The sequence below is a fragment of the Squalius cephalus genome, assembly GCF_949319135.1.
Source record: "Squalius cephalus genome assembly, chromosome: 3".
Classification (NCBI taxonomy): Eukaryota; Metazoa; Chordata; class Actinopteri; order Cypriniformes; family Leuciscidae; genus Squalius; species Squalius cephalus.
This window is the reverse complement of record NC_137124.1, coordinates 19,309,644-19,324,857: the sequence shown is the minus strand read 5'-3', so window position 1 is coordinate 19,324,857 and position 15,214 is coordinate 19,309,644. Positions and strand designations below refer to the sequence as shown.

General features: G+C 40.6%; 1 protein-coding gene across 4 annotated transcripts in view; it reads right to left on the bottom strand.

Moving 5' to 3' along the window:
• Positions 1 to 15,214, bottom strand: part of tub (TUB bipartite transcription factor) — a 93,012-nt gene that overhangs the window by 44,907 nt on the left and 32,891 nt on the right. Inside the window, exon 1 of one of the 4 annotated variants that reach the window (XM_079865209.1) lies at positions 6,209 to 6,637. The exons of 2 other annotated variants lie outside the window; for them this stretch is intronic. In XM_079865209.1, coding sequence (XP_079721335.1) covers positions 6,209 to 6,246 — 38 coding nt within the window. In that variant the 5' untranslated portion in view covers positions 6,247 to 6,637. Of the gene's footprint in view, positions 1 to 6,208; positions 6,638 to 15,214 lie in introns of those variants that run through there. One more of the 4 variants, XM_079865211.1, reaches the window with a different exon arrangement.

Below are 15,214 nucleotides of genomic sequence, written 5' to 3'. Positions count from 1 at the left end.
TGGTTTCTTCCACATAACCAGAGAACGAAGGCATCTGCTCGTAACTCTGATTGTGCGAAAAGGGTTTCCCAGAGGAGAAAACCCCTTGTTCCTGAGCCACCACTGCAAGGCCCTCATATGGAGCAGACCAAAGGGAATTACCGTGGAAGCTGCAGCCATAAGTCCCAAAACTCTTTGAAACTGTTTGACAGTGATAGCCTGGCCTAGCCTAATACTCTTCATTGTGTTCAAAATAGTATTAATACGAGCAGGAGACAATTGTGCCCGCATCGTAATTGAGTCCCACTCTACTCCCAGGAACGTAGTCCTCTGAAGAGGAGTTAAGGAACTTTTCTTCACATTGAGTCTCAACCCCAAGCACCTCAAATGGCTCAAAACAACATCTCGATGTTGAATCGCCAACTCTCTTGATTGGGCTAAAATAAGCCAGTCATCTATATAATTCAAGATACGAATCCCCTGAAGTCTCAGTGGAGCAAGGGAAGCGTCCATACATTTAGTAAAGGTGCGAGGTGATAAAGCTAGGCCGAAAGGAAGAACTCTATATTGATAAGCTTTTCCCCCAAAAGCAAATCTCAGAAACTTCCTATGATGTGGAATGATGGAAATATGAAAATATGCATCCTTAAGATCTATCGTCACAAACCAGTCCTCGGATCTGATTTGATGAACGATCATAGGTATCGTCAACATTTTGAACTTAAATCTCCTCAAAGATTTATTCAATACCCTAAGATCTATAATGGGACGCAGCCCACCATCCTTCTTTGGAACTATGAAGTACCGGCTGTAGAACCCGGAATCCCTCTGCTCTAAGGGCACATATTCTATGGCCTCCTTAGCTAGGAGAGTCTGCACTTCATCTTCCATTACCTGAGCCTGATCAGGAGATACCAGCGTCTGAACAACACCACTAAACTTGGGTGGTCTAAACTGGAACTGGATTCTATATCCCTTCTCAACCGTACTCAGGACCCACTGCGATATATTTTGAAGACCCTTCCAGGTGTCTAAATAATCTACTAAGGGAATTAGTCTTTCAGGACTAACCTCAGGTGTTCCATCCACATCTCTAGTTTCATCTTTATTCTCATTTATATTTTCGGTGACCTGAAGCACTCTTCTGGCAGGAACTAACCGAATCATTTTTTCTACAGGCCTCGTGAGAGGTAGCGAACGCTTCAGAATAATAGATCTCATAGGAACATTCTGTGAAAAACATTCGCTAGAATTCGATGCGTCCCGAAGCGCACTTGACGGCGGGAAGCAACATCGATTTCCTGAGGGCTCCGCGGAGCGAAGTTTTAAAAAGCCCTCGCGGAGGGGGATGCCCTCAGAGGCCTGGACGCCCCGTCAAGGCCTCTTAGCCGAAGCCTTCCTCGCCTGAATAACAGTCCTCAGATCTGTTTTCGGTTTAGAAGGCTTCGGCTGAGAGTGTTGCCCCTGCCTCCAAGCCCCTTGGGGGGGAGCACGAGAGGCCACACTCTCCTTCTGCCTCAGCAGGTGTGAGGAGCTGGCGGCGGCCCCGTGGGACTGCCCCCTGGCAGCAGACCCACGAGACCTGGAACGACGGCGGGGGATAAGCTCTTTAAATGCGGCTGACTGTCGTTTCGCCTCCTGAAACCTGTCGACAACATTGTTGACACCGTCGCCGAACAGGCCAGAAGGCGAAACCGGGGCATCGAGGAGACAAGCCCTGTCCTTGTCCCCGATGCCCAACAGATTCAGCCACAAGTGTCTCTCCGTGGCTACCAGTGCTGCCATGGAGCGGCCGATGGCGCGGGCCGTCTCCTTGGTAGCACGGAGAGACAAGTCGACCACACGACGCATTTCCCTAATGTCGTCGTAGGCGACCTCCCCACCGTCATCCACCTCTTTGAGGAGGTCGGCCTGGTATGCCTGCAACAGCCCCATCGTATGCAGACAACTACCAGCCCGACCTGCCGCCATATATGCCTTCCCGACCAAAGCCGATGTTGTACGGCAGGGTTTAGTGGGAAGCGCCGGAGCCCGCAGGGATGACGCAACGTCAGGGGAGAGGTGCGAAGCAAACGACTCTTCAACCCTGGGCATCATCCCATAGCCCTCCTCCCTAGCACCCATTATGTTTGAATATAAATGTACATTGGGGCTAGATATTCTCGAGGAGAAGGGCTTATTCCACGATCTCGACACCTCGGTGTGGAGATCGGGAAAAAATGGCAGACTCCGGCGTAGAGGTTGTGATCGAGACTGCAGGAAGCGCTCATCGAGTTTACTTTTTACCGTCGCTTCCTGCGTCTCAGATGGCCAGTCGATCTTTAATTTATTAACTGCTCTGGTCACAACCTCTAGCAGCTCCTCAAAGGCAGGGGAATGAGGTAGACTTTCACTTTCCCCTGCCTCGATGCCCAAAATATCTAGCTCCTCGGAACCAGATAATTCGAGCATCGGTTCCTCTGCTGGGGCGGAAGAAGCCGCAGGGCGGGCTTCCGCACCCTGAGCGGAACTATGAGAACTAGCTTCAGAATGCCGAGAAAGGGCCGAAGCCGTCTCGGCATCATCCACTAGATCTCTCTGCGATCCCCATGAATGCAGACGCCGCGCTGCCTCGGCAAACGCGGGACCTGATCCACGGGGATCGCGGGGCTGGCCACTCTCATTAAATAGTGCTTGCCGGGAGCGGAGCGTTCTCAGGGGCATGATTTCACAGTTAGCACAGACAGCACCCTCGAGCGCTGCCTGTGCATGCTCCGCTCCCAAACAAATCACACACAGCGAGTGTGTGTCACCCTCGGCGAGAAAGCGCGGGCAAGGGGACGCACACTGCCTAAACTGTTTCTCGGCCATTGTATTTTAATATATATATATGTTTTCACGGACAGACAACACCAAATAAGACAAACAGTTGTACACAGAACGCTTGCTGAAGACCAGAAGCTAACATTTCCTGGTTCCTGTGACCGTTTTATAGCTTCCGGATCACCGTCACATGCGACGTCACGGCTGACGTAATGACGTTGCACCAATCCAGATTGGAATAGTTGTATAGTAGACTTCAGACGCTTCATGCCGAAGGCATTCCCCAAAGTATCGAGTATCGATGCAGCGGGAGTTCCCTTTACAAAAGGGAACCTTATTCGTCAATGACCCATATATTATACAGTATGTGTGTGTGTCCATGTGTAGGGCCTGTGACCTAACAGTCTGCTACTGGCCCTCAAATAAACTGGACAAGGCTGTGAAATTAGTGTGTGTGATGCAGAAGGTCCAGCTGAGGCAACCTCAGCTCTGCCAGCACGATCTTTAAGCTCCATACATTTTTCATCGCAAGCCCCATCTGCAGGGGAGGAGATGTTCATCACACCAGAAAAAAAAAATACCATGAAGGGCCCAACGGCCCTTCTGACTGAGGGAGAGATAAGAGAAGGACACATTTGCTGCCTGCTCTCTCTGCTACCACAAAGACAAAGATCCAGATCTTGCTGCATTACCAATCTGCCTGTAAGCAAGCCACTTAATAGCAGATCGCCCTACTGCTGCTCCTCTATTGACCTACTTTCTTTTTTGGATGGGAATCATTGCCTGAAATTCACATATGATCAATTCAAATGTTACTTTGCAGCTAACCACAACTCTAATGTACAATATGGAAGACACACAGTATTTAATCTATGAGATCACCTCGTTATTCATTTGGCAAGAGGAGGACTGGACCACCGACTGAGCTCCAAAGTTTTTTTCTCCATTTCTGTCACCTGATGGAACTTGGGTTCCTTGCCACTGTCACCTTTGGCTTGCTTGAGTCTGTGTTTAAAAGAATATTTAAAATAATATTCAATAATATTATTGATTTGACTACACTGATACTATCAGATGAGAACAAAACTTGAACTGAATTGATCTGAATAAATGACAGTATTGTCATTTTAGAGCTGCTTTTCAGCATAATTTGAATGTGTCACATATTTGATAGTTTGCATCACTGATTCAGTAATTTTTCTGTTTATAAAGCTGCTTTGAAACAAAAAAAATAAAGCACTATAATACATTTGAAATAAAGTGCTACAATAAATGAAGGTGACCTGACTTGCAAAGCTAATCTGTTCCTGATTCCTAACTGTTTATCATAAATTTGAGTCACGAACCACTCCGAGTATAACTTTCACAGGATTCCATTTCTTCCAAATTACAGTAGTTATGACGCGAATGCAGCATAAGCTCGTTGTTTTGGTTCAGGAGGAATTGTTAAAGTTGGCTGCTGTTTCGGTTGTGGTGCTCGGTGACTGACATCTGTCTAACTCATAGCATGAAACGCGCCGATGACGGGTGATGTCTGCGTGAGCAGGGTGCGTGGAGGTATGGAAATACATTCGCTGACAGGCAGCTGGGACATTGTATCATTGCATTCAGACTGTAATGCAATAATTTGATGAACATTTTATGGTCCTACGCCTTCCACATACGGCTACTTAACTTAGTGATTGTTATCAAGATGTAAAGAGACTCTCAACCAGCATAACAAAAAAAACAAGAAAAAAAATAAAATATCTGGAACAAATCACCTACCCTGCTTTAATGGAGTTGTCAGTTATGTTTCTATATTTAAAATAGATACAAATGAGACCAAAAAGTATATGTTGTCAATGGGGTCCAAACATCTTGTTCTGTGTTCCAAGTGTAGAGAGACATGAGAGTGAGTAAAGGACAGTATTTTCAAAAGGTTCAAATCACCCTCCTTTTAATCCCACTAATGCCTATGACAAATAAGTAAGAGCAACTGTATCATTTGAGGTTTTTTTTTTTTTTCGGGTTCAGATAAAACAAACGACTCATGTATGCATCTCTCAAAACAAGAATTTCCGTTACTGTTTCCTTGAGCTCATCCAGTGCCAAAGCTCGTTAGATTTCTCAAATCCATTCAGGTCACAATCACAGACCTCACACACAGGAAACTGGGGTGTGGGAGAGGGCAGATCTTCACAAACAAAACACACTCCCATAGAGACAGCCTAAGACCCTCCAGGGTAGGTTGAGCGGTACCTTTAGCTCCCTGCAACAAGCGGCAAGTGCTCCCTGATGTAATCTTTCAAAGAAAGAGTGGAGGAAAGTAGGCTTGTAACTTATAGCAACCAAGAGCCAATGAGAGAGCAGAGGAGGCAGTGCAGCCATGACAATGAGGTAGCAGCAAGACTGCCTCCAACAGCAAACATAAACCAAAAGCATGGCTATGTTCCTATATACAGTAATAATCACTGACCACCATACCGGATGGAAATAAAGACAGTCAGTAAAAATATAAAGCAAAATATATGCAAAGAATTTTTAATGATGAGATATTAGCCATATTAGGGAAAATATGGAATTCAAATAAAACATATTAACATATTAAGATTTTTCTTTAAATATATTAATAATATTCAGCAAGCGTGCATTAAACGGATAAAAAGTAAAGAAGTTTACAGTGCTGTTAAATAAATGCTGTTCTTTTGAACTTTCTATTCACCAAATAATCCAGTTTTCACAAAAATATTAAGCAGCACAACTGTTTTCAACGTTAATGAAAATAAATATTTCTTGAGCACCAAATCCGCATATTAGACTGATTTCTGAAGGATCATGTAACACCGAAGACTGAAGTGATGGATACATTTCATTTTAAAATATATTAAAATAGAAAACAGTTATATAGATTGTTACAATATTACTGTTTTAATGTATTTTTGATCAAATAAATGCAGCAGCTATATTTATCCTATAATTCATAAGCACACCTTTTTGGAAAATATACCACAATATAGTACAAAACATAACTAAAACGTTACCCATTCTAACTTATACTTCAAATTCTCACAATCTCAACAGAATTTCATCTATGCTAGCCAGCTAAATAGCATTTTAGTCTCAAAATTGTTTCAAAAAGTTCTCAAAACATATACAAGATCAACATAAATAGTCATAAGATAATGTATAGTGATAATGCACCAGTGACAGTTACGTCAACTGGCTCCGGTAGCCATCGGCCCATCTTTATCGTTGAGTCCTGTAATAGATATTATATCAGACCAACCTCAGAAGCAACTACACAAACCCGAGAGTACAAGGACGAGAGAATCACCTTTGTCACCTTTGCAGCCCTGCCAGCATTATCCATTCATCATCCTCGATCCCCTATCACATTTATCTTCTCCAACCAAACACATGCAAGCTCACCGATAAACAGATGTACCTGTAAGGGATCCAGTCCGATGAGTGTTTGGAGCTCATATCTGAGCGTGTTGAAAGGGTTTCGAGTGTAGCGGTGTAGGACAGCAGCAGTGATGCCAACAACAGAGCCCATGCAGCCCAACCATCCCCTGCACTTCTGTCTCCACTATCTACAGATCTAGTGTCTCTTCCATTCACACAACCCCTGCCTGCAGCCTGCAACGGATCCTTTTCATCATGAGCCGGACTCAGCTGCCTTGCTGTGAATCCAGTTCCCTCGTCATGCGCAGTTTTCTTTATGCTTGTTCACAATCCCTCGTGTTTTATTCTTCCGTTCACCTTCACTGCGTGTCTCTCGTCATCATCTTTTATGCTGCTCTGTATACTGTGGCTCTCGCTCTCCTCAACTGTGCCTTGTACCGACTGCTTTATTCCCTCCCTTTTCTTTCTCTCTCTCTCTCTCTCTCTCTCTCACACTCTTTCTCTCGCTCTCATTTGTGCTCTCTCTATCTCTCTTTCAGACCACTGTCATTATAACCTTACACACGGCCCTAAGAAGGGGAGAACATATAAGAGTGAATCCCTTTTGTCTAGCTGCTTTGATGTTTGTCGCGATGCTCCGCTGGTCTATCAACACACACACACACACACACACACACAGACTCTGGCTCTGAAAAGCGAGAGTCTCAAATGTGTTTTCTGAACCATGATTTATTCATCCCTTCATTCAGAGCTGGGCTCATTAACATGGGACAGAGCAGCGCAGTTGTAATTGTCTTTGATTTAACATGCTGCATCCAAACTCAGCACACCATTTTGTCTTTGTTTATTGGCTTTGCGCTTTGTTTTAGTCCCCTTGGTACTTCACTCAACTAAATGAGGGTATGACTTCATATACATATTTTAATATCAGCATCATCACGCATTGGCCTTCATTAGCTGCCGCCAAGAACAAAGGTAAATGAACTCATCACTATTGTGGATGTTGTATTTTAATGCTAAAATGTCAAAATGATATTCAGAATTCAAGAACGCTACATGACTTCTGCTGCAATATTTATGCTGGATTTAAGCTAACATAATGCGGTGGTTCCTAAATGAAAAACTATTTTCTTCAGCTTCCTATGGTTATTTGTCCTTCTGTATTTGTCTCAAGCGCACTCCTGCGAGCCTTCGTGTTTCTCTGTAATATCCTCAAGCAGCCTGAAGCGTATTTCTGTTTTACTGTATATCAGCTTTCTTATCTTTCCTCTGGACTCCCTCATCTTCCTCAGTGTCACACTTAGTCATGTTGATTTAGCTCATGGCTCAGGCGCGCACTCTTCCTTGCTCATAAAATGCTCCTGGTGCTTTGTGTGCATGTTGTTTTTGCTGTTAATATGAAACAGAATATAAGTAAAATCAACAAGGAAACAAGTCAAACTTGAGCACATATTTCAGGAACGAACCACGCTATACACAAGCACATTTGACTAACAGGCAAAAGGTCTGGTTCATATCGTAACTTATTCTGGCCTGCTCAGACAGGAAGAGTATAATGTATGACATGTAAAGCAATCACAATTTGTTTAGGGTATATTTATGCAATGCAAAGCGTCGGCTGATAAAGATAGACTGATGTAGACAAAAAAAATATTTAAAAAATAAAATAGCATGTCAGAAAACAGCCAAATTAAGTAGAGACATTTATTTTTTTAAATGCATGCTAATGATTTTATTGTGAATATACGTTTCGTTCTTTGAATATACATTTTTGTGATGTTGTAATGTTTAATCAAAATGTCATGACTGGATCTTCAGGTGAAAAAGACAGACTTCTCTCTGATAAAATGATTGGTGATGAACATGAAGCAGAGCAACAACCCACTGCATGATGTAGCTTCCCAAATGCAGTTAGAATGCCCTTAAAATTCAAGATATCAGGGCAAAAATGCCCCTTTATGAGTTTCTGTCTCATATTTATATCATGAAATAGTTACAGTAAGTAAATCACACGAGTAACAAGTGCAATATCACTCAAGTGATGTTTTTGTCCTGAATAGCAGTACAAATGTAATATTGATTTATTACAATAGTTCAATAAATAAGAAGTTAATATTGTGTTATATTTTAGACACAATATTGTCTGCTTTTGCTCAGTTTTGCCAATGAAAATATTACCTATAAAGCGAGAGCAGAACTGTTGCGTATAATTTCTGAATGAATCCCCGTTTTGAGCGAATCGATCGGGTGAACCAATGATTCAATTCAATGAAGCCCATTCACAAAGAGAGCCGTTTACTTAGTTCCTGAATTGAGTATCATTGACAGTAATTTATTTCCATTAGGTTTAGCCTACTTCTCAGAAGGAGCTCTGACCGCTCTAAGAAACATACATTTCCCAAAGGCAGCTTTGTATTTCTTGTTATCGGAGTATGAGACCATCAACACTTATACAAATATATAAGATTTCAAACATTTACCTGAAAAAAGGTACTCAAATCAATGCAATTATTTTGATTTGGACCACATTACAGTACACCATTTTATTATATCTCTCTGAAAGGAAGTCACTGCTATTTTGCTTTCAGACAAAAGAACTGAAGCCAAAGACCAGCAGAATGTCTGCCCTGTTCTCAACAGGTGCTCAAAAAAGAAACTGATACTATCACGCCAAGTATTCTGTGGCCAAAGTTGTTCATAAGAGACCAGCAAACCGCCCCTGCACAGGAACCGAGGTCAACACTCTTCCTAGCAGCGGTCAAAAACAGCGAACACGATGGGATGTTGCTGGATCACATGCACTCCGCTACGCTCCAGCAGAGGGAGAGCAGGTGGAAAAGCAGCATGGCTGGTAAATATTTGATGCTACTGCAAGCCGTTTGAAGTCACACTATACCGAGCTCATCGCTTGGGCAGATCCATTAGTGAAACCTACGGCCACCGTGCCCAAAATTATGTAGCCCCCCATCAAGCTGAGCTAACAGCACGCACCCGCCGCTAACTCGATTGGCCAAGTCCCAAAGATAGTCAATAAAGTGTGACACTGGCACAAATGCTAAGTAGTTATTGGCTTTTTTGATGCACTGTAGCGCTTCAGTGCTGAGAAGAGCTATGACAGGGGGTCTCTGTGTAGCATGGGGCTAGCTAGCATTGCCAAGGCCGGCGTGCGGGCAGCTGCAGAGCCACAGTATGAAGAGCTTTGTTAATAATGCAGAGACTCCATTAGCCATGCAGGTCACGAGGTGCCAACGGTCGCCGATGAATGAACATAAATCTACACCGCTTTGTGTGTGGGCGAGTATGTGAATGTAAGATCTTTCTTTATTATTCTGATCAAATGACACTGTCATTGACAAGTGAGTATGTGTGTAGCAAAATGTTTTTTTGTTGTTGTTTTTTTTACTGTCAAATTGCACACAAAAAATCACTTTCGCATATTCTGGCCTCTCAGCATTGGCTACCAGTTAAATTTAGGATTTATATTAAGATTCTGTTCCTTTTTTTATTCAAAACTGAAAAGAAAGTATAATATAATAACAATAATAATAAACATTTGCAAATTATTATTATTTTGTATTATTATTATTATTATCAGTAGAATTGAATAATAAGTCATGGTGTTCTGCAGTTTTCTTGGATCTGTAGACCAATGATTTGAAATAAGATGGTTACTGTGCAGAAGGACAGAAGATATATAGGGAGGTGAAGAGTCTTTCTCACTCTCATCTTGAGTGCTAGTGAAGTGATTTTGCAGGCAGCACATCTGACGACACATCCTGACGTCCCCTTTGATTACATTATATATTCCTGCTTCTGCACACTACTTTAAACCAATCCCAAGGATTTACATTTTAATTGGGGGATCAATTGATGTTCCATTCGCTCCTAGGTTGTTTTTTTAATCAGTTTAGGGACGAAGATTCACAAAATTGCATTAAAATTACAAGGAATCAATACAAAGTTAAACTAAACCTCCATGATACTCTTCAAGGCTTTCTCTCTCCTCGTTTTATGTCAATGGCTCCTAGATTTAAGCAGAAACTGGATCACTGAACCACAAGCGATTTCAAGCCCATCAGTTCTAATCTAAAACAATCTAATGACCTCTTCATTAAAAAACAGTCAGACAGCAGCGGTTCTCAATGACCTTTTGTCATTACTGCTACAATTGTGAGGATAAATATTTACTGACATCTAATTGAGATTGCATTAGCAGTGGCTGGAAATCCCAAATGGGCAGCTGGGCAGTTTGTAGAGGAGGGTCTATGCAAACAGAGGAGTCTTTATTCCAAACGGAGGAGTAAATCTTTATGTGGTGAAGAGCGGCGAGAGATGGGGAAGGGCAAAGAGGAAGTACGAGAAATGTTGGCTGATGGTCTGCAGTCTCGTCTATAGGGTGACATTTAGATCTCATTCACAGATTACTCATGATAAAAGAGACAGACGCTGGAGGTGTAAGCATTGAAAAATACAAAACCAGAAAGTACATCAGTATTTCCAATTCTGTCCACAAGGTAACGGTTTGTTTAGCATGGCTGCATTAGCTTCTGCTGATAACTACATAGTCTGGCAGCAAAAAGCATCTTTCTGCATTGACAAATATTCAAAAGTATCCATGTCTTCTGCTGAAATCAAACATTTTACAAGGAAATAGTTTGTTATATAGAAGATATTTTTGCCAGTACCTGATTTGTTTTAACAGGGCTTTTAAACTGTGTGGACTGTGTGTATTTTTCCCCGTCCCTGTCTCAGGATCAAAAAGTCACAAGAAAACATGTTCACGTATAGGAGTTCCAGGTCAAGTTACGTGTGTAAATTTCAAAACCTTTTACAAAACCTTCTGAAAGGCACTTAATTTCATTAAAAAAATGTATTATAAGAGGAATTTGATCATTAAATTATACTTATCCAACAGAAAATGCATGAGGTTTTGCTTGAATCAAAAGAATTTTATCTGTAATGCCATTTACTATTAAAATTAATAACAGCAATGCAGCTACCCTTAAAAATGAATGAGAATGGCAACAAATACTTGATGATATACTAAAATCTAAGACTGAAATATTTCCCTTACAGACAGAAAAGATTAATCTTCTCTTTTATAAGGCTTCACAGCTCTGTCATTACTTTCTTTACAACACACAATCAGATATTTATAAGATACTTAAAAAAAATCTATTTAATATTAAAGTCAGCCTTCATGCTACCAGTTCAAGTTCGCAAATGCTCTGTGTGACTTATGATTTTTTAATTTTAAGTAACTGCCACTGCATTTAATGTGAGCATAATATGGTTATTTTGTCAACACTTTAAGATTTTCTGTCTGGATGGTGACAATTCAACAAAGGGTCTCCATTAGCTCTCTTAATGAGGCCAAGTCTTTATCCCAAATTGCATGCTCCCTCATTCATTTCATTTAGTGGAGCAGAGCTTCAGGTTAATATGCCCGAATTAGAAACATGTTTCAGCTCTGGAGAGCACTATGACATGGCTAATAAGCCAGAGATGTTCCTTAGGGAAGCGAGTATGAACAGACTATTCACTATTGCATTTAAAAAAAAAATCATGTATGTTCTGTCATCATTCACTGACCGTCACGTGGTTCCAAATTCGTATGACCAATAAACCTCCCTTCCACAGTAGCTCTCATATATAATTTGCTTTTCTGCAAAGTACTCCGTACATTGTGATTGATCATGATTGACATGCAAAAGCAAAAGCCATTTGACATCAATTTGGGATAATTAAGATTAATGTTTTTGATAGCATAAGAGATCGAAATGGGACGCTTTGAATGGGATGCTTTGAATAGGATCATCATTAGTGCCATCTTGTTCTGTTTGAACTGATTTTCAAAGAAGGTCATGGAGTTTTCAGGTGAGGGGCTGAAGACGCAATGAAATGGATGCCAAACTAAAGCAGTGCTTGACACTCCCAGGTAAGTAAAATGAACATTCACAAATACAAATACTTCAGTGCAGTAGTTCAGACAAGAGGAAGAGACACACAAGGATGTCTGGAACCTCAGGGTTAATGACTGCGCACAAGCACTCGCCCTAGTTCTGCAACAGAACTTATGTAATGTGTATGAATGAGTATTTACGCTTGAAGGCAAGTATGATGCCATGAACTTATGCTAACTTAGGGGTGAAGCAGAAATAATCCTTCTAGTATACTGATTTAGTGCTCGAGAAACATTTCTTAATATTATTAATATTATAAAATATTAATATTACTGAAATTGTGGTGTGCTGCTTAATACATCTTTTGTTTGCTTAATTACATGATCAATTTAATGCATCCTTGTCGATTAAAAGTATAATTTATTTTAAGGTATATGACCTCAAATTTTTGAGGGGTAGTGTATTTTCATGAACAAAGACCCATTTTATATATATACTGTATATGTGTGTGTGTGTGTGTGTGTGTGTGTGTGTGTGTGTTTAAAATGTTATCTGGAAAATATTTCATTTCCAGGGCCTAGTTGTTCAAAAAAAAAAAAAAGTTTAATATGGATCAGATTTATCTTGCCAGGTTTTAAAACCAGGAAATACCATGTTTTGCTATCCAGGACCAGGTAATCCATACTTTTGTGCTATCTTTATGACAGTAACCAACCAGTCCTTAGAATTAAATAGTAATAGTGTGAAAATTATATATATATATATATATACACACACTCACCTAAAGGATTATTAGGAACACCATACTAATACTGTGTTTGACCCCCTTTCGCCTTCAGAACTGCCTTAATTCTACGTGGCATTGATTCAACAAGGTGCTGAAAGCATTCTTTAGAAATGTTGGCCCATATTGATAGGATAGCATCTTGCAGTTGATGGAGATTTGTGGGATGCACATCCAGGGCACTAAGCTCCCGTTCCACCACATCCCAAAGATGCTCTATTGGGTTGAGATCTGGTGACTGTGGGGGCCATTTTAGTACAGTGAACTCATTGTCATGTTCAAGAAACCAATTTGAAATGATTCGAGCTTTGTGACATGGTGCATTATCCTGCTGGAAGTAGCCATCAGAGGATGGGTACATGGTGGTCATAAAGGGATGGACATGGTCAGAAACAATGCTCAGGTAGGCCGTGGCATTCTTTCCCATTCTGACATTCAGTTTGGAGTTCAGGAGATTGTCTTGACCAGGACCACACCCCTAAATTCATTGAAGCAACTGCCATGTGATTGGTTGATTAGATAATTGCATTAATGAGAAATTGAACAGGTGTTCCTAATAATCCTTTAGGTGAGTGTGTATATATATATATATATATATATATATACACACACATTTTTCTGCAGATTATCTAGCACCCTCTTCTCTTGCAGCCCCTTTGAAAAAACCTGCTGTAGATTTTCGTAAGAATGCCACAAACCATGTTCAGATTTATCAAATATATCAAAGTTTGCAATCAAAAGTATGAGATTTAATTATAGAATACATTCTCATACTCATTCAATATAATTATTTCTCACCAGAATAGTCCAATAAAAATGATTAGTTCTGTGCTACACTCTTTCTGTATGATGTCAACAATTGTCTCATGTGTCTATTTTCATTTCTCCAAAGAAATTTCATGAGAAACATCTGAGACAAAGCTGATACTTACAGTAAAAGAAACAGAGACTCAATAAAGTCTCCAGAGGTATGAATGCAATAATAGTTTTCCGATTCAATTTATGTTTGTCACGCCTAACATACTATTTCTAGTAACTGAAAAAATTAACAAGTCAACTGAAGCTGTAACAGTACTTGGCTTTCTTGTCTCATTCCAGTGTCCAGAATGCTCAGAATTTTAAATGAAAGTTCATTTCCATTTCATCAAAGGAGCAGCGTAACACACAGCAGCTGTGGCAGTCGTGTAAAGCGCAGGTGCATGAACCAGAAGGCACAAGGTGATGCAACACTACTCTCCACACTTTTAAGCAATTCAGCCTCACTGCGGTCCACAATTCCCCAGCTCCACTCCAGCACCATGCTGAAACATGCGCATACATCGAAAGTGATCTGAGGTTGAAAACGTCAGCATGGTCAAGCCACTGGTGCAGTAGACCTGGAGAGATCCCATCTGTCATTCTGATAACTGTAGCAAAAGATGACTAAACAATGTGGATCCCAATGTGCCTTATATACAAGATTTTCATGAAGGATCTGCAGTGGCTAAATGGAAAAAAAATAAATAATAATAAACAGAAAACTAAAACATGTTCAGAATTACAATAATTCCGGGTTCTAGATACACAGCTAGTAAATGTGTTTGCAGGGGTGAGTGATGAGCACTGTCATGCATCATTCCTCTTTAGTGTAGGAAAACATCACAAAATGCTTTGAATCTGAATCTACCTCAGTGATATCATCTGACAACCACACAGCTCTCTGAAATGCCACAGCTAAAATCACCTTCATTTTTCACTGTCAGTGCAAACAATAAAGAGTCTTATAAGTGAAGGATACAGTGACTAGTAGTGAGGTAACGACCAGTGACCTTAATAACCTATACTCAAAATGTCCAAGTCAAAATCCAAAGGAGGAAAAGGGACTACAGTTATTTGTCTCTGGTAGTGCTCAATCAATCAAACATCTTTGCTCAAAGCAATGGACGAATACCAAACTATCAAAATATCAATATGTGATGCATGAAATGTTCTTCTTATCAATAATCCACTAGGACAGTATCCAATTATCATAGATAATGTGATTAATTCTGAAAATATATATGGAAACATACAAAGTTGCCCTTGCTTGTCTACCTTGTGAACCTGACTTTTTATTTTTTGACTTTGACAAGTACAAAGAGCTACTCCAAGGTGCAGCTAATTTTAGTTACCATGGTAACATCTATGTGTGCATGGTTGTCAAGGTAATGTCATTACGTCAAGCAGGTGATGAAGAACAAAAAGCACTCTAAGAAGATTCTATTTTCAATGTTCAAGATGTTAAATTTTCACATTGATTCAAGATTCAATGTGACCCTGGACCACAAAACCAGTCACAAGGGTCCATTTTTTTTAACTGAGATTTATACATAATCTGAAA